Below are 24257 nucleotides of genomic sequence, written 5' to 3' on the forward strand. Positions count from 1 at the left end.
TCCCAAGCTTTGTATCTCAGCACATACTCAGCTGTGCTTTAAGTAACTGAAACACCTCTGAACTGGAGAGCTTTATTACCATTGACTTGAATTCATTGCATTCACTTACACAGCCGAGTAGGACAAACAGTTCTGAGAAGCCCCAGGCTGCTTTTTGCCAGCTCCAAGTCTGTGTGTTCCATCCCTGGGTGTGCTGGCACCCCAAGGTGTGCACTGCCTGCTCTCTGCAGTCCCCCAGATCTGGAGTCCCTGGTTGCAGACGGGCGGTGGGCACAGTGTGGGCTGTAGGTTGCAGTGGTTGCTCTGGGCAGGAGCAGGTTGTTCCCTTTTGTCACAGCTGAAGTTAAGAAATGCTGAGGAAATGCCCACACTGTGCTCTCAGCGTTCTCACTTGTGTCAGCTTCTCCTTTTTCCACTTGTTTGAAGAGTACTTCCCCTGAGCAAAAAGTGAAGTGTGCTGGCAGTCAATGTAGGCAGCTTACAGGGGGGCTTCGGGCTGGGGCAGCAGTTCCTAAATCTCCTGACCCAGCAGCTGGGGTGGGGCAGGCAATTCTCCCCCTGCTTCCCAGTGAGGTTCCTGGTGCTTGCTGAGCTCAGAGCTGTGACCCTCACTTGGTTCCCTGAGCCAGTCAGGTGGAGGTGGCAGCTCTGGAGGTGCAAGTGAATCATCTGGATCAGGACAGGAATCTTGTGCGTCTCTTGCTGCCTCTGAGGTGGGAGCTGGGGGTGGATCTGTGCTGGAAACAGGGGTACTGGCTACAGAGCAGCCTTCAGCTGGTGGAGGCAGTTGGCTGTTTTCATGGCAGGTGGTGCAAGGGGGTGGTTTCTCTGGTGCAGTGGGGTCCTGCTGTGCGTTTGTGTCCTGTTTCAGTCTCCAAGGCAGCAGAAATAAAACTGATGAACGTTTAGTAGCCTGGTCAGAGTCCATTAGGATATCTGGTGTGTCTCCATCTGCAAATGGAGAACGCCCTGCCCAGTTGGAATCTACTGGAACTGGCCTGTTACAGCATTTCCACAGAAGAATGATAGCAACAGCCACGATCATACCAACCAAAATGATGCCAATAATCAGTGCTGCTATCCAGCTCCCATCACTAGGCTCTGCCTCTGCTTCGGGAAGCTGGGCTGCTGTCGTCACAGCCAGAGCTTCTTGAGGTTTGTGTGAGCTGGGTCCAGTTGCTAGCAGTTCATTCAGAGGATCTTTGTCTTCTGCTGGACTCCTCGTGCTGGTATACACATTTCTGCTGTCCATGGAAACGTTTGGAGGTGTTGCTGCAGAGAGGGATTTCCAGATTTCTCCATAGAAGAGAAGCAGCATTACTTGGGTGCTGGCCATTTTTCCTGCAGCCTCTTCAAATGTGTCTTCTCCTACAGCAGGAATGAAGCAGAACATATTAGCTTGAAAGCTGCTTTGTATTGTTAACACTTTACTGAGACCAGGCAATTCTCTGTTAATATGATAGCAGGGAAAATAGCATCAGAGCCAGCATTTTAAATGTCATTTACATCACCAGCAGCTTTATCTCTGACTTGCCAACCAACAAGCAGATTTTTGCCTACTGATCTTTGAAGAGAATGTTTGGATTGTTTTTTTCCCTTTTTTCACCTTATCAGAAAAAGACATCAGCAGAGAAGTTCCTAACAGCCTCTTAAAATAGCAACATTATCAATGATGGAAATGGTCGTGGCTTGGAAGAAAACATGAAGTGCTGGCAGCAGCATTGACAAACAGGATTGCCATCAGTAGAGCAAATCACCTTGTCTGGAGCACTGTGAGCTGAGACCAAAGTAAAAAGCTCTTTACAGTTCTCTTATTTCCTCTACTTTCCTCTCTTCAGCAGTTAAAGGTAGAGCATGATGATTTTTACCAAGTGTCCCAGTACTCATGCCATGGGGGAACAGCATTCTGGTGCTCAGCTGGTTTAGAGACACCACTCTCTGTACCAAGGAGATTGTGCCAGTGTTGAGTTGTTGACAGGCAGCAGATTTGTTTTCCTTCCTCTGCTGTTTAGAGTTCAGGTCGCTGAGTCTCCGTAGGAAGAATCTGATCTAAAGCACATCCCCTGCATGGTGGGTTTCTGCCTGAGGGTACTTTGCTGCAGTTTGAGCTAATTTCTTAGTGTAATGCCAGTCATGGGAAGCTCTCCCTGGGGAGCTAATATGCAGAAATCTTTGGCTTTGCAGATATGCAAAATATCATTTCAGATGCAGCAGTGTGAGCACACAGGAGCAATAAACCAATGCTCCTTGAGGACATTGTAGTCTAAACTCTACCCAGATTAGAACAGGTAAAAAGGATCAATTTCATTTTGGTTCTGCTCCCACCTTTTTAAAACACAACCAACTAATACTGCCTGTAGAGCTCAGGGTAGTTCATAGTCACAGTATCAACCAACACGTGTCTGAAACCCCAACAGCTCTGAGATCAGACATTCAACAAGAGCTACTCCCTGAAGCCAGAGACGTGCCCAGGGCTCTGCACAATGCAGATCCAAACCAAATAATGGAAACATTAAACCTTTCCACCCCAAAGCTGGTTCTTACCTGCAGATTGATCGTCTCTCAAGCGGGCATCCCCTTAGGTTTTGTTGGAAGCCTTCGGCAGGCAGAATGCACCCTGGGAGCCAAGCAGCCTAAAATGGCTCGTTTCATGTTGAAGCAGGTTGCTGCAGCTAGGGAGGAAGTTTGCCAACACTTGCTGCAGGAAGTGTCAAGAGTGAGGAGATTACTAAGAGCCCTGTCTGAGAGCCTGCATGCTTCCCCAGCAGACCTTTCAGCTCTTTTGTTTCTGTAAAACTCACTTTTTGTGCCTATTGTGGAGAAATTCCTCTTTGCCTGGCTTTGTGGAGAACAGTTGCTTCTGGGTGAGTCAGGGATTAGGCAAGTTTGGCTGGGATTTGAATCTTCCTGATTTAATGTCTGTGCACTGTGGTGGCGATTAGTGGAAAAGCAACCTTGGGCTGGTTGCAGTGAGTCATGGGAGGCTCTGATCACAGGATCCTGGCTTGCTTATGCAGCTGCATTAAAAGGCAGATAACGACAGGTTTCACCCTTCTGCCCCCTGTTCCCTCTCTGATTTTTCTGTCTGGACAGCTTTGGTGCCTGCTGCCATCACTAGTTCAGGGTTGTGCTCTCTGAGCAGCTGTTTTCCCACTGTCTGTCTTTGTCCATGCCACTTAGTGTAACCCAAGCTACTTTCTTTGTTCTCCTTGACCATTTTTGCCTAGAAGGGCTGCCTGAAAAAAGAAACCTGCACAAATATGTCCCCATGGCCTTCTGTAATTGTTCTGCCAGTGCCAAGTAGCTACTGCCAAATCCTTCTGCAGTTTCTTCATCTCCTGCTTTTCCTGTGGTGCCTCTCTTCTGACTTGCACAAGTTCTCTTTTTCAGACCCTCCCTGCTCCTGCAGCAAACACAAATCCTGACCCCACTGGAGCTCACAGCTTCTGCTCTGTGTTTCCTTCATCTCATCCCCATTCTCTTAAACCCTTATAGTCTCCACCTGTCTTTTGCCTCAGTTCCCACTTCACTGACAGGTTTTTCTTTCCTTCCACTAGTAGGATGCTGATTTTCCCCTCCCTTGTCTGCTTTTTTTGACACTGCTAGTTTATCCCTTGAGTCTGCCAGCTGCCTGTGTTGCTGGGTGCAGGCAGACTACCCCTACAGGTCCATCCTCTTCAGTTCCATTACTTTTCTAGCTGCGAGCAGTTTTACACCAGGTTGGAGTCTCACCTTTGCTGTGTCATTCTTTTTTTAGTGCTTGCACAGCCTCTGCTGTTGCCTTCTGAGCTCATGGTCATTTGGGGAAGGAGAAGGTAACCACAGTGCAGCATCCCCCAGCCCTGGCCATTAGAATCACAGAATCAATCAGGTTGGAAGAGACCTCCAATATCATCTCTAGAGATGGAGGATCAGTCCATAAGCTGTGTGGGTGTCGATTCAACCACACCAGGGGGGTCACAGACATCCAAAAAAACAACCTCCTGTAGGATCATCACCATCTCCACAGAGAAGAAAGGAGAGTTAGAATTGTAGGTTACTCTTCTGAAAGAAACAGTGGGTCTCATGTGCCTCTACTCTGCTCTAGTGCAGTCTCACCTGGAGCACCACATCCAGCTCTGGAGCCCTCAACACAGAAAGGACATGGACCTGATGGAGAGGGTCCAGAGGAGGGCCACAAAATTGTGCAGAGACCTCACCTCTACTGTGGGGACAGGCTGAGGGAGCTGAGATGGTTCAGGCTGGAGAAGAGAAGTCTTTGAGGAAGACCTATATCAACCTTCCCAGTACCTGAAGGGGCTACAGGAAGGCAGCAGAGGGACTGTTTGGAAAGGCCTGCAGGGACAGGATGATGGCAGTGGTTTGAAATGAGAGAAGGGCAGGTTTAGATTGGATATGAGGAACAAGTTCTGCACCGTGAGGGTGGGGGAACACTGGAACAGATTGCCCAGGGAGGTGGTTGAAGCCCTGCCCCTGGAGATAGTCAAGCTCAGGCTCAAGAAGGCTCTGAGCAACCTGATCTAGTGGAGGATGTCCCTGCTGACTGCTTGAAGCTGGACTAGTCCTTTGGAGATCCCTTCCAACCCATTCTATAATTCTATGATGTGATACATGGATTGAGGATTCTCTCTTACATCCTCCTTCTTTCAATCTGCTCCAACCAGCTCTTGTGTCAGAAATGTTCTTAGAGCTGCACAGGACATTTAGAGCTTTGCCACGATGCACTTTTAGCTCCTGTAACTGGTGCAACAGTTTTGCTTTGACCCAAGTAGCCACCTGTGAAGAGCTGCTCATCTTCCCTTGGAACAACAAAGCTATGCTGCAGTGAGACCAGGCACAGACCTCTCCCCAGAATTATGGGGACAAATCAGGACTGCAGGGGAATAAACAAAATTTGCAGTGGTTTTGAATACAATTATGTCACATTCTCATTGGCTGTGTTAGGACAGAGTGGAGTTGGTTTCTGTGATGCAAGGTATCACAGCTACTCATCAGAGAAGACCTTTAGTGACCTTCAGCAAATGTCATAGGGATATGATATTCCACAATGCCTTTTGCCAGATTATTGGTAATATTGTGACTTGGAGAAGAGTATCACAGAAGTTATTTAAAAGCTGATACTGCTGCTTTATTTGAGATGACAAATTGAAACAGTTCTGGTGCTGAACACAGAATACAGACTTCATTTGGTCGTGCACCAGCTCAAAGCACAATAAAGCCCATTCCAGTCTCGCTCTGGTTCAGAAGCAGTCATGCTGGTTTAAAGAATCTCTTGTTGGAAAACCCCAGAAGGGTTGACAGGGACCAGTTCTGCATTCAGTAGTTGCATCAAAGTTGTGACTGAGTTCTGCTTTCCTTAACAATGTAACTTGGTTATAGTTGTGTAGCACCTTGAAGTGTAGTTATGGGGCTGACAGTCCTGTCCTGATCTTTGAGCAGGCTTCTGTCCTTGTGTTTCATCCAGTTCAGCCACTACCACCGTGGTTTCTGGTCAGAGGAGTAAATCCAGGCCTGGCACTAGAGGGCAATTCAGCACAGTCTTCATCCCTTCCCTTCTACAAATTGCCACAGCATTCCCTCTATCAGAGAGGAAAGCCCCTAGGACCCGAGTTCAGCTTTCCTTTGTTCAAATTCATGTGGTTACTTGGAAGAGAATTTTTCACCGTCAATTAACGACATGGAAAAGCCAAAAGATGAATTTCTGCCTGAGTGTGAATCAAATTTCTACTACAAAATTGGCTAGAATGGGTTTGTGTGACTTTGGGCTTTTGTTCTCCTGTTCATTGGCTTTTTCTTCGGCTCTCCTTTGGCTTGCAGCCTCTCTCCCTGCTATTAACTCTTGCATTATCAAGTCAGTTCCAGCTGGCTCCTTGGGCATCCTCTGCCACGTTCCTGCTGTAGTTGGCCAGAAGCTGTTGGTGGCCAGGAGGTCACCATTGCTCCGGGGCCTGCGTTTCCCTTGCTGAGCTTTCTTGAGATAGGACATTTTGTTTGCCATTACCACTGTGGACAGAAGCAAGAAGGTGCAGATGAGCACAAGCACTGCTATGACAATGAAGCAAATCAGTATAAGAGATTTGTTGTCTTCACAGGTTTCTTTTGTCATATTAGTCTTGGGTTTGCTGCTGTTCCCAAGTCCTCCCATGGTGGAGGCAGGGAGAGATGTGGAATTGGGGGTCACTGTGGAGGATATGAATTGCAGGCTGTTGGTCTGTGTTCCCAAAGTAACTGTTCTGATGCTGGAATTGATGCTCAGAGGAGGATTTGTATTGGCTTCTGTTAGGCTCTGGCTTCCACTCAGGTTCTGGCTGATGGGGTTCCAGGTTCCATTTTTAAGCCCGGGGTAATCAGTGTGGTTTGCACTTGTTTGCAGGCACAGAGAGAAGATGATCACAGCAGGGAAAGCAAAGTGTGGTGCACTGTGCATCTCTGTCTTCATCTTCCTGTGCAGCCACCTGCAAAGGCACAAATGGTGATGTTAGTGCAACAAACCCTGGGGCTTGGGAGTTGACTCAGACTTCTCAGGGAATAGCTGGCAGCAGCCTTTTGGATGGCAAAAATATGTCATGACCTCATTTCAATGGCTGTAGGAGGACGAATTCAAGTACTTGGTACTCTGAAAGAATAGAGGTTGCCTTGAACTTGTGGCAGCTTGAGGGTTTTGGAAAGCACATGAAGATGAAAAAAAGAAAACACAGCAACGAGAGAAAGGAAAGAGTTTCCTACGAACAACTTAGTGATGCAGAGGCAGACTGGAGGTGATTCCCCTTCTTCAAAGCTGGCCATGTTACAACTAAGTTCATCACTTCTGCTTTTACACAATGGAAAGAAAAAACCATCTTAAGTTTGCAGATTACTACTTCTTACTTTGCTGCATTCCCCCTGAATGTGGGAAGTGGAACCCTGCTTTAATCTCAAATATTCCTGTAAGTGACAGCAGGAACTCATTTGAAGTGTTGCTATTTCTCAGCACAGCTGTCTGCAGGAGGAAAATCTTTGTTCTCTCACTTGTCTGCTTCGTTCTACCATGAGGTACACAGATCTAATTCCCAGGTAAAATGAATTTTTAAGTGTTCCAGTGTTATCTTGGATCCTAAGTCAAAAGCATCAGGCCTAGCAAAGAACTTAAAAGCATTCACTCCCAACCATCACAGGGGTGAACTGGAGTTGCTGGAGTCCTCCAGGAAGAGGAGGGATATGTTGTGTCTGGTGTAGAAGCAGGGAACCAGACCTTGGGTGCCTCCTGACCTGACAAAGATGCAGCAGAAGGTGTTTGCATCTTTTACTTTGCAGCTCACCCATGACATAAAATTAGGCTCCATTCTGAGATGAGTCCTTGCTGTTAAGCTGGAACTGGAAGCCATCGTAGTGATCCCCTCCAGCTCAGCTGGGATGTGGTCTTTGCAGCTAAAGGCTGCCTGGAGGATGCCATGTAGCATACTTTAAAAAGGGTCAAAAGCAAACCCAGCAAAGTCTCTGCTTTTTAGAAACAAACCACATTTGCCATGAAGTCTCTGCATGCTGTTCAGGATACCTTTGGTGGTGCAGTTACCCCAACAGGCCATGGTCCTGTCCGCTCTTTCTGCCTGCCCCTTCCAAGAGCACAGCAGGTCCAGGGTTAATTGTAGCATTCTAGAGCAGATGTGCTTTCCTTGAAATAGAACGACTGATGTTGTTGAGGGCTTCTTAAATGCCTAAGAGCAAAGGAGCTGATCGTTAGAGGGCTGGGGTTTCTGTTTAGTTCAGCTCTTTGTGCCTGGGTATGGACAGGGTCTTCTGTCAGCACACAGCAAGGGCTGCAGCCCAAGGAGCAGCAGAGCTAAGCACTGACTGTCACTGCCCAGTCTTTGAAGCCTGGTTGTGAATAAGCTTTAGCATCACCAAAAATCCAGCTCCCTTAATTCAGTCAGAGATGATATTTGTACAGATTGATAGGATTTTAGAGTTACTTGAGCTTCTTTAAAAATACTTTTGCTTATCATTTTCTACAACCTCTGAGAAACTCTAAAAGAGGACAAGGGAAATGTTGTACTCACCTAGCCAGGATAGAGCCCCAAGGAAACAGGAGATTTGTGTTGTAGATTATTTTATCCTCTAACAATAAGATGTCTTTGTGCATGTGTTTGCACTTGAGGTGCCAGTAGCCATTCACACAACAGCAGGCAGGTTTGCAGTGCTGGTGTTTCGTAAGCAAATCAGTAGCTGAAGTCCTCTGTCGTTTGGTCTAAGTGGAGGACCAAAACCACAGAGATGACACATTTCCTTTGTGTAACAACTGCAGCCTGACACGTTGGACGGGGAAAAACACCAACTTGTCCAAATTAGCTCTCAGAGCAACAGGAAGTAACACAGGAAGAGGGAGGGGAACCATCTTTGGCAGACAGATACGCTCCGTTCATTGAATTTATCTCCTCGGTTATCTTGTGCTCAGGTGGTAGCAGGAGCAGGGGCCCAATACACTCAAAGCCGCTCAGTGTTTAATAGCTCTGCTCATAGTCTGTTGGTTTGCTTTGAAAGAGTTGAGCTAATGCTGTCTCAATCATAGAATCATAGAATTTTCAGGTCTGGGAGGGACCCCAAGGATCATCTAGCTCCAGCCCTCCTGCCATGGGGATAGGGACACGTCACACTAACTAGATCAGGTTGATCAGAGCCCCATCCAGCCTGGCCTTAAAGACCTCCAGGGATGGGGCTTTTACTACCTCCCTAAGCAGTCAGTTCCTGTGTCTTACTGCCCTTATGGTAAAGAACCTCTTCCTAACATCCAGTCAACCCACTTCCAGTTATGCTCCATCCCAGTTTAGAAGACCCGAGAAGCTGATGTGGTGGTGGTGGTTTGACTTGGAAGGGGAGAACTAAAAGATTTGGGTTTGTCTCTTGTTCATGAGCTCTTTTGTTAAGGAGTTCATAGCCTGGCACAGCAGAGCTCTGCATGATTTGAATAACCAGCACAGGTTTACTATAGGAACGTTCTGGTTTGAGTAGGAGATCAGATTTCCAGATACACATGTTGAGCAGTGTTTGTTCAGGGATCTTAAAAATAACAGCAGTGATAGGGATTTAAAAGCACCTTAGATGCTCACGAGCTGCTCTTGGGTTTGATTTTTAATTCACTCTTCCTGGCAGAATTTTGCCTGCTATGCTCACTCTGGAGCCTTGGTTTAGGCTCTGACCAGACACCTGAAATTCAGACAATCACGAGAACAGAGAGGTCTTAAATATTTATCTCTTATCTGAGTGCTCTCTGAAAAGAGTAATTTTGTAGACACATCCTCTGTGCTGTTCAGGACTGACCCCTCTCCAGCAGGCATCATCAGAGGGTGCTGCAGTAGATCCGTCTGAGATCCTTTGAAAAGATGGAGGTGGAGATGGTTAATTAGTCTTCATTAAGACCTCTGAAATAAATGCTTTTTTCCCCCCCACACATAAAATCAGATACAGTTAGAATCTCTTGATTTGGTTAAGGCTTTTGCTTTCAAACAAACTCTAAACTCTTCTCACGTAATCCACTTTGGATCCAGTTGATGCACTGCTGCGCTCCAGCATGGGTTATATTTCCCCTTTCAATTGAATAAAGCTCCTGTCCCTCTGGAGGCTGCTTGGCTGTGATACTTCAAAATGAAGTTGAGTTCAATCCCAAGTCAAGCTTCATCATACTGGGCACCAAACTTGGCTGGAGTGTGAGCCACGCTGGAAGAGATGGGCAGGTGCAGCTGCCAATCCAGCGTCGCCGCTTTGCCTCTGTGGTGCTTCGATGACCGTGGATTGGTGCAGCGCCGTGCGCCACACGCCCCTCGGATGTGTCTCATCTGAAATGCCAACCCAACAACCTCTGTCTTGTGTTCTTGCAGATTCAAGACTGGTCAGATCAACGGAGATTTATTGATCTACCACGTGCTGCTGACTCTGAAGCCATACTATGCAAAGCCATACGAGATCGTGGTGGACCTCACCCACGCTGGCCCCAGTAACCGCTTTAAAACAGACTTTCTTTCCAAATGGTTTGTAGTCTTTCCAGGCTTTGCTTATGAAAATGTCTCAGCAGTTTTTATTTATAACTGTAACTCTTGGGTCAGAGAATACACCAAATACCATGAAAGGCTCTTGACAGGTTTGAAAGGCAGCAAAAGGCTTATTTTCATAGACTCTCCAGGGAAACTGGCAGAGCACATCGAACACGACCAGCAGAAGCTCCCAGCAGCTACCTTGGCTTTGGAGGAGGACTTGAAAGTGTTTCACAATGCTCTCAAACTGGCTCACAAAGACACCAAAGTTTCTATTAAAGTAAGTCCTCTTAATGCTATTCCTAGTGAATGATTGTGTTTCTGTGAGGATTTGAATATGGTTTTACTCTCAGTTCTCCTGCCATGAGGAGAAATCACAGCTCTCTTTAGGAGTCATGAAGATGCTCAGTGGGCTGGAGCACCTCTGCTATGGTGACAGGCTGTGAGAGTTGGGACCCTTCAGCCTGGAGAAGAGAAGGCTTCGAGGAGATCTTGGAGTGGCCTTCCACTATCTGAAGGGGGCTACACTGAGGGCTGGGGAGGGACTATTTACAGGGTCTCATAGTGACAGGATGAGGAGTAATGGTTTTCAATATGAATAGGGGAGATTTAAACTGGATGTTAGGAAAAAGTTCTTTACAGTGAGGGTGGTGAAACACTGGCACACACTGCCCAGGGATGTAGATACTCCCTCTCTGGAGGTGTTCAAGACTAGGTTGGATGAGGCTTTGAGTGACCTGTTCTAGTGGGAGGTGTTCCTGCTTATGGCAGGGGCTTGGAGCTGGATGATCTTTGAGGTCCCTTCCAACCTGAACCATTGTGTGATTTAGCTCTGTGAAATTAGAACAGTCAGGCTTTTCTCTGTGTCTTGGGAATGCTGAAGCATTTTTCTGTTCCCTCCCTAAGGTTGGCTCGACAGCTGTGCAGGTGACGTCAGCAGAACGAACTCGAGTGCTGGGCCAAACTGTCTTCTTGAATGACATCTACTATGCCTCCGAGATCGAGGAGATCTGCCTGGTTGATGAGAACCAGTTCACCTTAACCATCGCCAACCAGGGCACGCCGCTCACCTTCATGCACCAGGAGTGTGAAGCCATTGTGAGGTCCATCATTCACATACGGACACGGTGGGAGCTCTCCCAGCCAGACTCCATCCCCCAGCACACCAAAATCCGTCCCAAGGATGTCCCTGGAACGCTGCTGAACATTGCCCTGCTCAACTTGGGAAGCTCAGACCCCAGTTTGCGGTACAGACCTCCCATGTTACTCTCAGCTTCAGTCTGTGGGGGCAGCTCTGCTCAAGGTTGTCTTAGTGTTAGCAAACCTCCCTTGAACAAAACAATTTGTCTTCCATCATAGCTCCAGAAAGTGGCCTTGGGGCTGCTCAGCCTGGAGAGAAGGCTCTGGGGAGGTCTTATAGTGGCTTCCCAGTACCTGAAAGGGGGATAGAGGAGAGCTGGGGAGGGACTCTTTACAAGGGGATGCAGTGATTGGATGAGAGGGAATGGATTGGAGCTGGAAGAGGAAAGATTTAGACTGGAGATAGGAAAAAATCTTGACAGTGAGGGTCAGTGAGGGGAGACATTGGAACAGATTGCCTGGGAAGGTTGTGAATGCCAAGTTGCATGAGGCCTTGAACAACCTGGTTTAGTGGAGGTGTCCCTGTCCATGGCTGGGCAGTTGGAACTGGATGATCTCTAAGGTCCCTTCCAAGCCGACCCATTCTCTGCTAAAGAAGGTGTTTCTGTGGGTGAGGGAGGATGTGCCTACTGTCAGGGCAACTGAAGCCATGGAGGAAGCCTCATTTCTCTTATAAAGAGAAGTAATTCTGCGTTGCAATGTGTGTTTCTGAATGAAGAGAATCAGTTGTGTCCTAACTCAAACCAGGACAAGAACGTGGGATTTTCATGGTGTTGAACTTTGTGCTCAGTAACTCAGCCCCAGACTGGGGGCTGGCTCAGTGGCATCCTCCTTCAGGACCCCTGACAATCTCTCCCAGTAGCTTAGGTGCCCATGGAAATACTCAGAATTTCCTGGAACAGAAAGCAGTTCTGAGAAGTGCAGGACAGAGCCCTTCAAACACGCTCCTTAAGCTCATCAAAACCTGTTTAGAGCAAGCAGAGGAGAAATTCTCCATGGCAAATGTCATTGTCTGCGTATCTTAACTGGTGCAGGGAAGAAGCTGAAGATTTCAGTGTAATCTCAGACTGAGCAATATTGGTTTGATTTTGAAATGTCACTGCCACTCCTGTGAGGCTTTGTTCTGATAAATGTGTTTTCAGGTGCACAAGACAACTACTAAAGCTCTCCTTGCTTGCTCTGTTCCAGGTCTGCCGCCTATAATCTTCTATGTGCCTTAACCTGTACCTTTAATTTAAAGATTGAAGGCCAGTTACTGGAAACTTCAGGTCTGTGTATTCCTGCCAACAACACTCTATTTATTGTGTCCATCAGTAAGACTCTTGCAGCTAATGAGCCACACCTCACCTTAGAGTTCTTGGAAGAGTGCATATCTGGATTTAGCAAGTCCAGTAAGTAACAGTGGTGCTCTTTAATGCTAACCAGGGGGTGAGAAGGTTTGGGGTGGGAGCTGCTGAACTTAGTCAAGTGAGCTTCCTCATCATTTATGGAGCAAAGCTGGAGGTGAGTAGGTTCAGACTGGACGTGAAGAGGAGGTTATTCATCACAAGAGTGGTGGGGCCCTGGAATGGGTTACCCAGTGAGGTGGTTGAGGCCCCATCCCTGGAGCTGTTTAAGGCCAGGCTGGATGAGACTTTGGCCAGGCTGATCTAGGGTAGGGTGGCCCTGCCCATGGCAGGGAGGTTGGAACTAGATGATCTTTGTGGTCCCTTCCAACCCTGACTGATTCTGTGATCTTGCTGAATCACCAAGTGCAAATGCTTCCAGAGCTGGTTTAGCTGTTTGCAAGAGTATCCTCTTATATCTGTTTCTTAATAATCAAATTATGCGATAGTCTGATGCCAGGCAGTTTTCCGGGCTTAAACGGCATCTGGTGGGACAGAGATGTTGCTTTTCACATTTGGATGTGCCCTTTCCTGTCTCAGGAAGTAGATTTCTCTTATTAAAAAGGAAAGGCAGCTGAGTGCCTTTGGAATTTCAATGTTAAGACCAGTTCTACTCAAGCATCTCATTTGTTTGGAGGATGAAGTTCAGTCAGAGGTCACAGATCAAATGATTTGTTTCGTGTCAGTGCTGATGCTTTTATGCAGAGAGCACTTTGGATCCGTCTCTGCCAGGCTGTTGTGAATTCACCAGGAGTAGAGAATATTGCAGAACAAAAGTTGAAACTTGAGCTCCATGATGGTGAAGGTTTGAACTCTGGAATAGTTGCAGGGTTCCAGAGTCACCTCCCAGGGAATCTGTTCAGATTGATTGTGCCTGCCAGTTGTAAATCTGGTTCTGTTGCACTGCTGTTGTCATCCCTTTTCTCCAGGCAGAACACAGCTCAGACTTCCCTGTTGGGAGCTGTTTAGAATGTGTTCTCCGGGTGGGGAAGAAACTATCTAAGACTCAATCTTTGTGTCACATCTCTTAATAAAACTTAAATGTCAGCATCCTGCAGACATTTCTGGGGTGTCATGATCAGAGTTTCTGAAGCCTGTCTGCCCACAGTTACTTACTCAACTTCGATTTTATGGGGGAGGTCTAGGCTGGATGTTAGGAGGAAGTTGTTGCCAGAGAGAGTGATTTGCCATGGGAATGGCCTGCCCAGGGAGGTGGTGGAGTCACCGTCCCTGGAGGTGTTCAGGAAAAGCCTGGATGAGGCACTTAGTGCCATGGTCTAGTTGACTGGCTGGGCTGAGTGCTAGGTTGGACTGGATGAGCTTGGAGGTCTCTTCCAACCTGGTTGATTCTGTGATTCTAACTCTGGTTGGTTTAGTCAATAAAAGCAAAAGGAAAAATGATGACAGGTAAATAGCTACTTACAAATAGAGACTGAGGCTGATTCTGTGTTACAAGGTGAATGTTTCCTGCAGGTATTGAGCTGAAACACCTCTGTCTGGAGTATATGACCCCCTGGCTGTCCAACCTGGTGCGGTTCTGCAAGCACAACGACGATGCGAAGCGACAGCGAGTCACTGCTATCCTCGATAAGCTTATCACCATGACCATAAATGAGAAGCAGATGTATCCTTCCATCCAGGCAAAGATCTGGGGAAGTCTTGGACAGGTAATAACTCTGCATCATCTAGTGCAGCTTATTTCTAAGCAGCTTGTAGAGTTTTCACCATTTTAATGCGGAGAATGGAAATGGATCTTATCATGATAGGATGACCAGCAGGACTAGGGAAGTCCTTCTGTGCCTGTACTCAGTGCTGGTTAGGCCACACCTTGAGTACTGTGTCCAGTTTTGGGCCCCTCAATTTAAGAAAGATGTTGAGGTGCTTGAACGTGTCCAGAGAAGGGCACCAAGGCTGGTGAGGGGGCTGGAGCACAGCCCTGTGAGGAGAGGCTAAGGGAGCAGGAGGTGTTCGACCTGGAGAAGAGGGGGCTCAGGGCAGACTTCACTACTCTACAGCTACCTAAAAGGAGGTTGTAGCCAGGTGGGGTTGGTCTCTTCTCCCAGGCATCCAGTGACAGCACAAGAGGACACAGCCTCAAGCTGTACTGGAGTAGGTTCAGGCTGGATGTTACAAAGAAGATCTTCTCAGAAAGAATGATTGGAATTGGAACGGGCTGCCTGGGAAGGTGGTGGAGTCACCATCCCTGGAGGTGTGTAAGAGGAGGCTGGATGAGGCACTTAGTGCCATGGGTCACTTAGTTAGAAGGGTTAGGTGATAGGTTGGACTCGATGATGTCAGATGTCTTTTCCAACCTGTTTAATTCTGTGATACTCTGACCTAAGCGTGTTAGCCATGGAGAGTAGTGTGTGAGTTCTGCAGCTTCTGTTCCATGAAGTTCTTCCTAAAGTCATTGGCAAATGCTGGCTTCTAGGAATGTGTCCCTGGCCTTCACTGAGAATTGGAATTTAAGTCTTTGCTTAGTAGTAATTATTGCATGAACCCCCCCGAAACGTGCAGGTACTGGGTGGAAAGAGCAAAGCAGGAGCATTCAGGCACCTGGCACTGAAAGAACTCTGCTTTTGCTCTGTTCACTCTTTGGAAGCAGACACATCCTCACTGCAATGAGTGGAGCATCAACCCTCCTGCTGAGCATTAGCTTAACACTCATCCAAATCCTGTCCTCATCCTCCTGCAAACCAGAGAAATGAAAACCATAGAGGTGACATCATCTGTGCCATTCACAAAGGAGGTGTCTAGGCAGATGGCAGCAGCTTCACTTGCTGAACCCAGGCTTGCTGACAGGATTGCTGGCAACTTCCTCATTGTCCTACTCTTTTCATTTGTTTGAATTGTTATCCAAACTGATGCAGCCCAGCAGCATGAAGCTGCTCTTGGAGAACACAGGAGAGCTATCAATGGACCCAAAGAAAATTAACTCAGTCCAAAAAACCCCAAGCATGGCACAACCCCAATGTATTCTGAAAGCTTAAGTGACATTGGAAGCAATACAGCTGTGGTGTGCAGTGAGAGTCTGTTACCAGGCAAATATGGAGAGCACAGCATTAAAAGGTGAACTACTGCTCAGCAGTCTGAGGTGACTGACCCAGAATTGCAACCAATTTTCATAATAGTGAGAGCTGAATTTGCTCCAATACTGAAATAATATTGATCTGAGGCTGCATGTTCCATGTGGAGTTCTCTCTGCACCTGGACACATTTAGTTCTTACCTGCATATATTCAAATGCTTTTTTTCAACATGAGAGGAAACTTCTTTTCCTGACAGCCACATTCACTCGTGGCTAGTCCTGTAAGCAAAACCTTTGGCAGATGAGATCTTGCTTATCTCTTGGAAGGATGTGTTTTCCTCCACTTCAAATCTAGCTTCTTGGGCTCAGCACTTTCTGAGTAGTTGAGCTTTAAAATGGAAAATAAAAATGATATAAGCTAAGTGGTAATTTCTTCACACTTCTGAATCACTTTGAAGTAAAACCTGATGGGATTCAGCTTCACAATTCTGAAACTGACATTATGCTTTTTTCCAAAAGGAGAACAAATCACTCAAATTGCTGCTTCAGATTATGGGAGTTACACATCTTCAGCTAAAATGAGAGTGACTGCTGATTTCAGAGGTGATTTACTAGGAAAAAATGAAGTTAATCTGACTGATAACAAAGATATATTTTTTCTCTAACAGATAACGGATCTCCTTGATGTAGTGCTGGACAGCTTCATCAAAACCAGTGCCACGGGGGGCTTAGGGTCCATAAAAGCTGAGGTTATGGCAGACACAGCTGTAGCACTTGCTTCTGGAAATGTAAAGTTGGTGTCAAGCAAAGTAAGTTCCCTCTTTGCATTCATTTCCTTTAATGTGGTAATTCCACCCAGCACAATAACATGCCACTGAGATGCTTTCTGGCAGCTCAGTGCAGGCAGTAAGGCAAACCCCATGCTAAGATAGGTTGCAGAGTAATTCCACTGTTGCCTCACGATGGCTTTGCTGCAGTTGTGAGTGGTGTAGTAAAACAGAGTGGTTGCTTTGCAGGTGATTGGGAGGATGTGTAAAATAATCGACAAGACCTGTCTGTCTCCAACTCCCACCCTGGAGCAGCACCTGATGTGGGATGATATTGCTATCCTGGCACGTTACATGCTGATGCTCTCCTTTAACAATTCTCTGGATGTGGCAGCACATCTCCCCTACCTCTTCCATGTGGTAACTTTGCTGGTGGCCACTGGTCCCCTTTCTCTCAGAGCTTCCACTCACGGTCTCGTCATCAACATCATTCATTCCCTTTGCACTTGCTCACAGCTCCACTTCAGTGGTAAGTTTTTTTCAGATCTTCAATTAAGCTGATTGCTTCTTAGTTTGTTTAAGCAATATTTGAGCTGCCTTTCTCTCATTAAAGTGTTCTGAGAGTTTGAAGAGGCTGTGTTGTAATTCAGCCTGCATACAGATGAGATTGAGGACATGATCTGCAGCAGAGGAGTGGGGAGTTACAGAGTGCCAGTCTGGCATAGAGCAGGTGCATAAAGGAAATAGTTTGTATAAGGGGTTTTAGAAAAAGAGAAGCACCACCAGCAAGTTCCTGTAATGCAGAGAAAAAAGATGCATTGATGCACCTTTTGAGTGGTTACATAATGTGGTGGCAAAAGTACCAATTGCATAAAGGAGTTGTGAAGCTGGCAAGACAGGGGTGTGTGTGTGTGTGCTGGGGGGTTAGCAGCCCTGAGATCATGGCTCTTGGTGAATAGGTAGCTGTCATCATAGAAGTACTGCATAAAGCCAGGCTGGATTTTGTGCAGGAAAAAATTCCAAGTTTATGTAATCCTGTTTGTTAAAGAAAGCTCTTTGTGTACCTATATATATCAGCAGTGTGTGAATGCACACAGGGATGGGGAGAGCCATGGATAGAAGGAGCAGCTTTGCTGTGACGCAGGAGGGAAAGGCCAGTTTTGCTTTTCCAACAATCAGCTTGAGATACACTGCAAAGAACTGAAGGTTCAGAATGGTAAAAATATTCAATGCTAGTAGCAGGGCCATCATTTCCTTCTGATTCAAGTGGCTTTCTTCATCTGAGTGCCAGAACCAGAGTTTGATTGCAGTTTGAGCTTGCAGTGCTGTTGGCATTCCAGAGCGGGAACTCTCCAGGTTTCCATTTTCTCAGTCAGTGTGAGGAGAAGTCTCACAGAACCACCTCTACATGAGTTTCTTTCTACCTGTTTCTAGAACATATCTTCCAGGTGGCTGATGGCAGCAGTGTGTGCCACAGCTCACAGCTGTAGCATACTTGGGGAGAGGTAGCAAAGCAGAGTGTTGAGTGTGCAACATGAGACGGGAGCTGATGATCTGCTTTTGTCTTCATGGGAGGGGGAGCCTCAGAGTGCTTAACATGTGGGGTGAATTGCAGATTGCTTTTAATCTAACATGTAAAATTTGTCCAACAGAGGAGACCAAGCAAGTTTTAAGGCTGAGCTTGACTGAGTTCTCTCTGCCCAAATTTTATTTGCTGTTTGGAATCAGCAAAGTGAAGTCAGCTGCAGTCATTGCCTTCCGCTCCAGCTACCGCGACAGGTCCTTCTCCCCTGGCTCCTATGAGAGGGAGACCTTTGCACTGACCTCCTTGGAAACTGTCACTGAAGCTTTGTTGGAGATCATGGAGGTAAATGGCTCAAAGAAATTGTCCCCAAGGGGATATGGCACTGCTTACACTTTGTACACACAGCAGTGCAGTGAGAGGCTTGGACAAGATCATAGAGTCATGGAATAGCTCAGGTTGGAAGTGACCTCAGAGATATCTACCCAAACCTCCCCACCACGGGCAGGGACAGCTCTCAACTGGACTTGGCTGCTCAGGACCTCATCTTGTCTGGCCTTGAACACCACCAGGCAGGAGGCATCCACAGCCTCCATGTGCAGCCTATTCCAGAGTCTCACCGTTGTTGTACGGAAGAACTTCTTCCTCAGCTCCAATCTAACCTTGTTCTGCCTCAGCTTCAGACCATTCCCTTTAGTCCTGTCTCTAGACACCCCATTGAGATGTCCCTCTGCAGCTTTCTTGCAGGATCCCTTCAGATCTTTGAAGGTCCCTTCCAACTTGATGCAACCTGAATCTGTGAGATCTGGTGGTAAATGGCTAGGTAGCTAGCTCCTGAGAGCTGAACTGACTGCACCTTCTGAGTTGTAGCTGATCCTGCTGTCCCACATGTTCAAACAATGTCCTTCTCCTTAGGCTTGCATGAGGGATATTCCAACCTGCAAGTGGCTGGACCAGTGGACTGAACTAGCTCAAAAGTATGTCCCAGACCTCAAAAGATAGCCCCTGCCTGTGTCATACGCTGAGAGTTCTCAGCTGTTCCTTGCAGCCTGCGCTGTGTGCTTGCTCACTGGGCTCTGCTCTTCCTTGCAGGTTTGCATTCCAGTACAACCCATCCCTGCAGCCCAGGGCCCTGGTGGTCTTTGGCTGCATAAGCAAACGTGTCTCCCATGGGCAAATCAAACAGATCATCCGAATCCTCAGCAAGGTATCTGGGGCTCTCTCTTCTCCTTTGTGACTCATAAAGTAGCTAGAGTGGCTATTTTTAGCTTTACCTTCCCATCAAATAGAGAACTCAGCATCAATATTTTTTTCCCAAGCACATTCTTTTATAGAACTGATCAGAAATCCACATTTTTTTTTGCAGGCCAGCCTTTTTACTTCCAGTCAGTTTGGTGGCAGTAAATGTCAGCACTGCTGTGGTTTCTAGAGCAACAAGAGGTTTCCATATTGAGTTTAAATTTGAGGCTCTGACCTAGAAGTCAGGATTGAAATGAATGAGATTTTTTTTTCTCTCTTGAGGCATTTAGCTGCATGCACATGATGCACAGCTTTCTTTTTTTAGTTTTTAAAGGAAGTTGACAATCTGATGTGCTGTAAATAAATCCAATAAAGAGCAGGACATTCCTAAGGAGAACTTAGAAACAGACTTGGTGACTTAGAAACTGGCTTGCTTAATGGCATTCCCTGTTTTCTAAACAAGGTTGTGTTCCACAGCAAGTAAACAGTGTGCTAAAATGTTTTCCTTTAAGCATTTTATTAGAGTTTTGTGGACATAAGCTTTAAGTGAACAGCATTAAAGTTGTAAAAGCTCTGTTGTCTAATGCCTGCACCCTGTACTGCAGCTCTTTTAGTGCTTTCAGCAATGCACAGCTCACTCCTCTGTAAATGCCCAATTGCAACAGTCCTTGGGTTAAAATGAGCTCAAGCCTTGTAAACTAATTGAGAGCAACAGTTATTGTTTAGAGCTTTGATCTTCTTCTTTTTACAAAGCAAAATCTAATTATGGTTGCATTTTAAATGACTCTCTCTTTTTTTTTTCCTACAAAAAGGGACTTGAGAGCTGTTTAAAAGGCCCTGACAATTACAACAGCCAAGTTCTAATAGAAGCTACAGTTATAGCACTCACCAAGCTGCAGCCTCTTCTTAATAAGGTAAACAAATGGAAGTGTAGAGTAAACAGAGAGCATATTTTGTAAATTAAGATTGTAATGGTGGTTATCATCTCAAAAATCTGAGTCTGGTGGTGTCTGAAGTTCACACTTTGCTGCTGTGACTCATGCTCAAAGGGACCACATATGGGAGATATGTCAGAGATATGTGCAAAGGCTTTGAAAGATGCCTTGGAATGTTCTGTTCTGCTTCATCAAACTGGGCCACTGCAGTGCAGGCAAGGGCCATACCACAGCCTGTCTGCCTGCTTCCCAAAAAGATCTACACGTTTTCCTTGGCTTCCCAACGTGTGATTGCTGAGATGCCCTTCAGGGCAAGGCTTGCAATAAACACAAGTCCTGTCTGCTGTGCTAGGAACTCAGCCATCTGTGTGATACTTTCAAGTTCATTATTTGAGCAGCATACCAATAGGTGCAGCAGTAATGAGGAACCTCATTCAACCACTGTTAATGAACAGAATCCCAGCATTTGATATGGGCATCAGATTGCTTGGCCACTTGTGTCTGCAGAGCTGTGACCCCTTGCCAACATCTGCTCACAAAGTGATAACAAAAAACAGGTTTCTGTTCAGGCTGGTGTAGGGCAAAATGTGTCTGAGAATTTTGTGAGCAAGGGAAGGAACAGGGGAGAGAAGGCAAATATTATTCTGCTTTTTGCTATGCAGCTGATAGGTGCATGAGGACTGCAGGTTCATGTAAACGTCTTGCTGGAATGGGTGTGGTTGAGATCAAAACCAGCTCCAAGGCTCACTGTGATGCCTGCACATAGCCACATCTCAGTCCTCCTGGCTTCTCCTTTGTAGAACTGACTTAAATGTGCACTGCTGGCTACTTCTGTTTCCCCCCAGGACTCCCCTATGCACAAGGCTCTCTTTTGGGTAGCAATGGCAGTGCTGCAGCTGGATGAAGTGAATTTGTACTCAGCAGGCACAGCACTGCTGGAACAGAATCTGCACACCTTGGACAGCCTGAGGGTCTTCAATGATAAGGTGAGCTGTTAGGCAGCCATAGCCCTTGGCTTATGTCAGCAGGTAGAGCTGTTAAAAGAGGGGGAAAAATTATTCAGCCTCATGGACACCAAGTAAGCAGCTAAAGCTGAAATTAGCTTTAGAAGCTTAGTTGATATCAGCTTGGGTAAGACCAACAGTAAGAGGCAGGGATGAAGCTTTTCTTCCTCTTGTTCTGAACTGGAACAGAAATCTATGCTTGTGTTCTACTTGAGGGAGGGTTTGGTATTTTCTTGTAAGCTTCTTAAAATGACTGATTCTCACTTTTGCAAAACCAACCTGGAGAGCTGTCGAGTGACCTTCACTGAGATACTCTTGTGCTTTGCTTTTTCTGGGTCAGAGCCCAGAAGAGGTGTTCATGGAGATCAGGAGACCACTCGAATGGCACTGCAAGCAGATGGATCATTTTGTTGGGCTAAACTTCAACTCCAACTTTAACTTTGCACTAGTGGGACACCTCCTGAAAGGTAAGAACACACCTTGCTGTTGGGTTTAGGTGAACACTTGACTCAGAAAGGATAAAGGGGATAAAAGTGGGTGGTGGATTTTCAGTAGCTTGGGTCAGAAAGGAGCTACAGAGTTAAATGTTCTTTGCCTGCAACACTCTGCCAGATGTCCCTTCTGCATGTCCTGGTGAGGGTCTTTAGAGCTAATGATGCAAATCCTTCAGCTGTGGGATGTGTGGCTTCATTTGCTGCAGTTCTTCTTGCTCCAAATATGCTGTCACCTGTGCGTGTTTGCCTGTGTCCAGGCTCACTGTGGCTTTAAGGAGACTGACTTGTGAGATAACAGATGAAATATATGCACAGACATTTGAGATGATGGAATTGAGAGGGAAGGGGCAGAGGAAGAGTCTTGAATGTGCACTTTCTGTTAGTGTTGTGCTTCCTTACCCTTTATATGAAGTGTCATGGGAAGGTGCTGAGCAATACCAAGAAATGCTTGGGAAATATTAATGCTTCATAAATATTAATTCAAAGATTAAATACAGTATTTGGTTTCTTAGGGTACAGGCATCCTTCTCCTACCACTGTAGCAAGAACAGTGAGGATTTTACATACACTACTGGCTCTGGTTAACAAACACAGGAACTGTGACAAGTTTGAGGTGAACACCCAGAGCGTGGCTTACCTGGCAGGTAAACACACAAAGAGCCTTTTGCAGTTCTGCTGACTGAAAGGAAATGGATTGCTGTGGGGATTCTCAGGGTGTTAGGTGGATAAAATCATACCAATGTGAAGGAAACTTGTAGCTGGAGATGGACAAGGGTTTGGGCAAGGCTGGGGTCCATCCTGGAAAGCTGTTTGTGGCCTGAAGAGTTGGCAGCACAGCACAGGAGCTGCTGTGCAGCTTGGAAAGGCTTCAGGGAGGTTTCAGTACTGATGTGTGCCCTGGAGCATTCCAACTTGGCGGTGGTGTGGCAGCGGCAGCTGTGAGCGTGGGAGGGCAGAGGTTTAACTGAGGGAATTGTGACTGGGTGGGGAGTGGAAATCTTTTAAATGACCTGTGTAAATCTGTGCTTTTCAGTAAGGTCTGATTGTATCTTGGTGCTGTTTGTAGAAGGAAGCAGTTGAGGGGCTGGGCTGCTGCTGGCATTGCTCACTCTGCTCCTGCTGTGGAAAACTTCTCTTGGCTTTCTTTGCATATGTAGCTCTGCTGACGGTGTCTGAGGAGGTTCGAAGTCGCTGCAGCCTGAAGCACAGGAAGTCTCTCTTGCTGACAGATGTTTCAGTGGAAAATGTTCCTATGGATACATATCCCATACAGCACAGTGACACTACCTACAGGTTGGTTGCCTGACTTGTAGAGAAATGATCCACATTCCAGTGTCTGTTTCCTGTAGTCAGGTATCTAAAGGTAACCTGTGGTGTACTGAAAACTGAGCCCCACGTTCCTAAGGCTTAGGTAATGCTGTTACTGGTTCCAGACCAACCTAATCAGGACTCACAGAGAAATCTGGGTTCCCAAATTCGTGCAGATTTAATTTTGAGATCCCTAAAGCTATTTCAGGGTTTAACTACTTTGGAAGTTGTTACATTTTTTTTTTTGCTATGATCCTTTTGCAAGATCTAATTTCATCTAATTTTTCATTTAGATTGTAGAAGAAAATGTTGTTTGACCTTTGAAGAGCTTCAGGGCATGTCCTGTATAATCACTTGGTCCATGTCAGTGGCAAATCTTGGCATCTTCTAGCCTGTCTATAGGCAGCCATAGAGGGAAGCTAAAAAATCAGCCTGGAAGTGGGGAGCCAGCTTCTCGCAGTAGGGAGCACTCCACTCAGTGTCTCTTTTTAGCCTCCAGTTTGAAGTAGCTGATTATGAAAGATCCTTCACTTTGCCTCATAGGCTGGTTTGCTTCTGTTGTTTTCATGGCTTTGTTTTTCCTCTCTTCAGCATTACATTGATATCAGATTGTTAGTTTTCACTGGCTCAGGCATTTTTGCAACCCAAGCAATAACCATTTCTTAACCTGTGTTTGGGAGAGATGAACCGGTCAGGAGAGGTGGGTTTAATAAAGGGTAGTTTGGCTACTTGAAAAATAAAATATGCCTAAATGTGCACAGTTTTAAAGGTTTTCTTAATTTAATTTCTCTACACTTTCAGGACACTAAAGGAAAACCAACCCTGGTCATCACCAAAGGGGTCAGACAGACTGGCTGCCAGTTACCCGACAGTGGGACAGATAAGCCCTCGAACACGAAAATCCATGAGTTTGGATATGGGGCAGCCTTCACAAGCCAACACTAAAAAGCTTCTAGGTTATTAAAATAACTAATTTACTAATCTGTTCTACAGAATACCCCAGGAAGAAGTGGAGAAAAAAGTGCTGCTCGAATTTGTTCTGATGTTAAGTGCTTGTTCCCAGCTCGGGGGGATACCTGCAGCTCCTACAGCATGCAAATGCCAGAGCACTGTTACAGTTTAAGAGGACCAACAATTTTGATCACGGAGTGGGGGAAAGCAAGAGTGCCACTCAAAATGTGCATGTTGAAGTGGAGAAAAAGGGAGAAAAATGGGAACTAAAAGCATTGCAGATATTAGAGGTCCCTGGTGTGGATTTTCTGCCACCAGCCCTTTTGGTAAAACCAAGCGGCTGACTCCCTTAGCTTAGCTGCGCTGAGGAGTGCTCGACCTTTCCCTAGGAGAGGTGGTCCCCAAACATGTCAGATGTTTTGTAAGCAATCTGATTTTTATTCATGGCTTCTCAGTGCATCACCTTTACAAGCAAAGTCTT

General features: G+C 46.3%; 3 protein-coding genes across 4 annotated transcripts in view; 1 reads left to right on the forward strand and 2 right to left on the reverse strand.

The window, feature by feature from the left end:
* The window catches only part of NF1 (neurofibromin 1), a 98927-nt gene that overhangs the window by 58728 nt on the left and 15942 nt on the right, over positions 1-24257 (forward strand). For both annotated transcript variants that reach the window (XM_064166252.1, XM_064166248.1), the window contains 15 exons: positions 9852-10284; positions 10911-11251; positions 12333-12535; positions 14003-14196; positions 16225-16365; positions 16573-16852; positions 17976-18190; positions 18761-18822; positions 18938-19052; positions 19897-19998; positions 20865-21005; positions 21364-21490; positions 22030-22161; positions 22675-22810; positions 23627-23781. In XM_064166252.1, the coding sequence (XP_064022322.1) occupies positions 9852-10284; positions 10911-11251; positions 12333-12535; positions 14003-14196; positions 16225-16365; positions 16573-16852; positions 17976-18190; positions 18761-18822; positions 18938-19052; positions 19897-19998; positions 20865-21005; positions 21364-21490; positions 22030-22161; positions 22675-22810; positions 23627-23781 (2777 nt within the window). The remainder of the gene's footprint in view (positions 1-9851; positions 10285-10910; positions 11252-12332; positions 12536-14002; positions 14197-16224; positions 16366-16572; positions 16853-17975; positions 18191-18760; positions 18823-18937; positions 19053-19896; positions 19999-20864; positions 21006-21363; positions 21491-22029; positions 22162-22674; positions 22811-23626; positions 23782-24257) is intronic.
* On the reverse strand, positions 59-3125 carry EVI2B (ecotropic viral integration site 2B). The gene is made up of 3 exons (XM_064166028.1): positions 2802-3125; positions 2545-2698; positions 59-1368 (listed from the first exon to the last, which is right to left on the reverse strand). The coding sequence occupies exon 3, from the start codon at positions 1334-1336 to the stop codon at positions 512-514; it is 825 nt and encodes a 274-aa protein (XP_064022098.1). The 5' UTR covers positions 1337-1368; positions 2545-2698; positions 2802-3125; the 3' UTR covers positions 59-511.
* On the reverse strand, positions 5551-8175 carry EVI2A (ecotropic viral integration site 2A). The gene is made up of 2 exons (XM_064166195.1): positions 8037-8175; positions 5551-6455 (listed from the first exon to the last, which is right to left on the reverse strand). The coding sequence occupies exons 1-2, from the start codon at positions 8117-8119 to the stop codon at positions 5717-5719; spliced, it is 822 nt and encodes a 273-aa protein (XP_064022265.1). The 5' UTR covers positions 8120-8175; the 3' UTR covers positions 5551-5716.

The sequence above is a fragment of the Pogoniulus pusillus genome, chromosome 27, assembly GCF_015220805.1.
Source record: "Pogoniulus pusillus isolate bPogPus1 chromosome 27, bPogPus1.pri, whole genome shotgun sequence".
NCBI classification, from domain to species: domain Eukaryota; kingdom Metazoa; phylum Chordata; class Aves; order Piciformes; family Lybiidae; genus Pogoniulus; species Pogoniulus pusillus.

Coding starts and splice junctions, on each gene's coding strand:
- EVI2A (XM_064166195.1), bottom strand. CDS start 8,119: ATGCACAAAGACATCTTATTGTTAGAGGATAAAATAATCTACAACACA. Junction 6,456..8,036: donor TGGGGCTCTATCCTGGCTAG/GTGAGTACAACA, acceptor GTGCCTTTGCAG/GTGGCTGCACAGGAAGATGA.
- EVI2B (XM_064166028.1), bottom strand. CDS start 1,336: ATGGCCAGCACCCAAGTAATGCTGCTTCTCTTCTATGGAGAAATCTGG.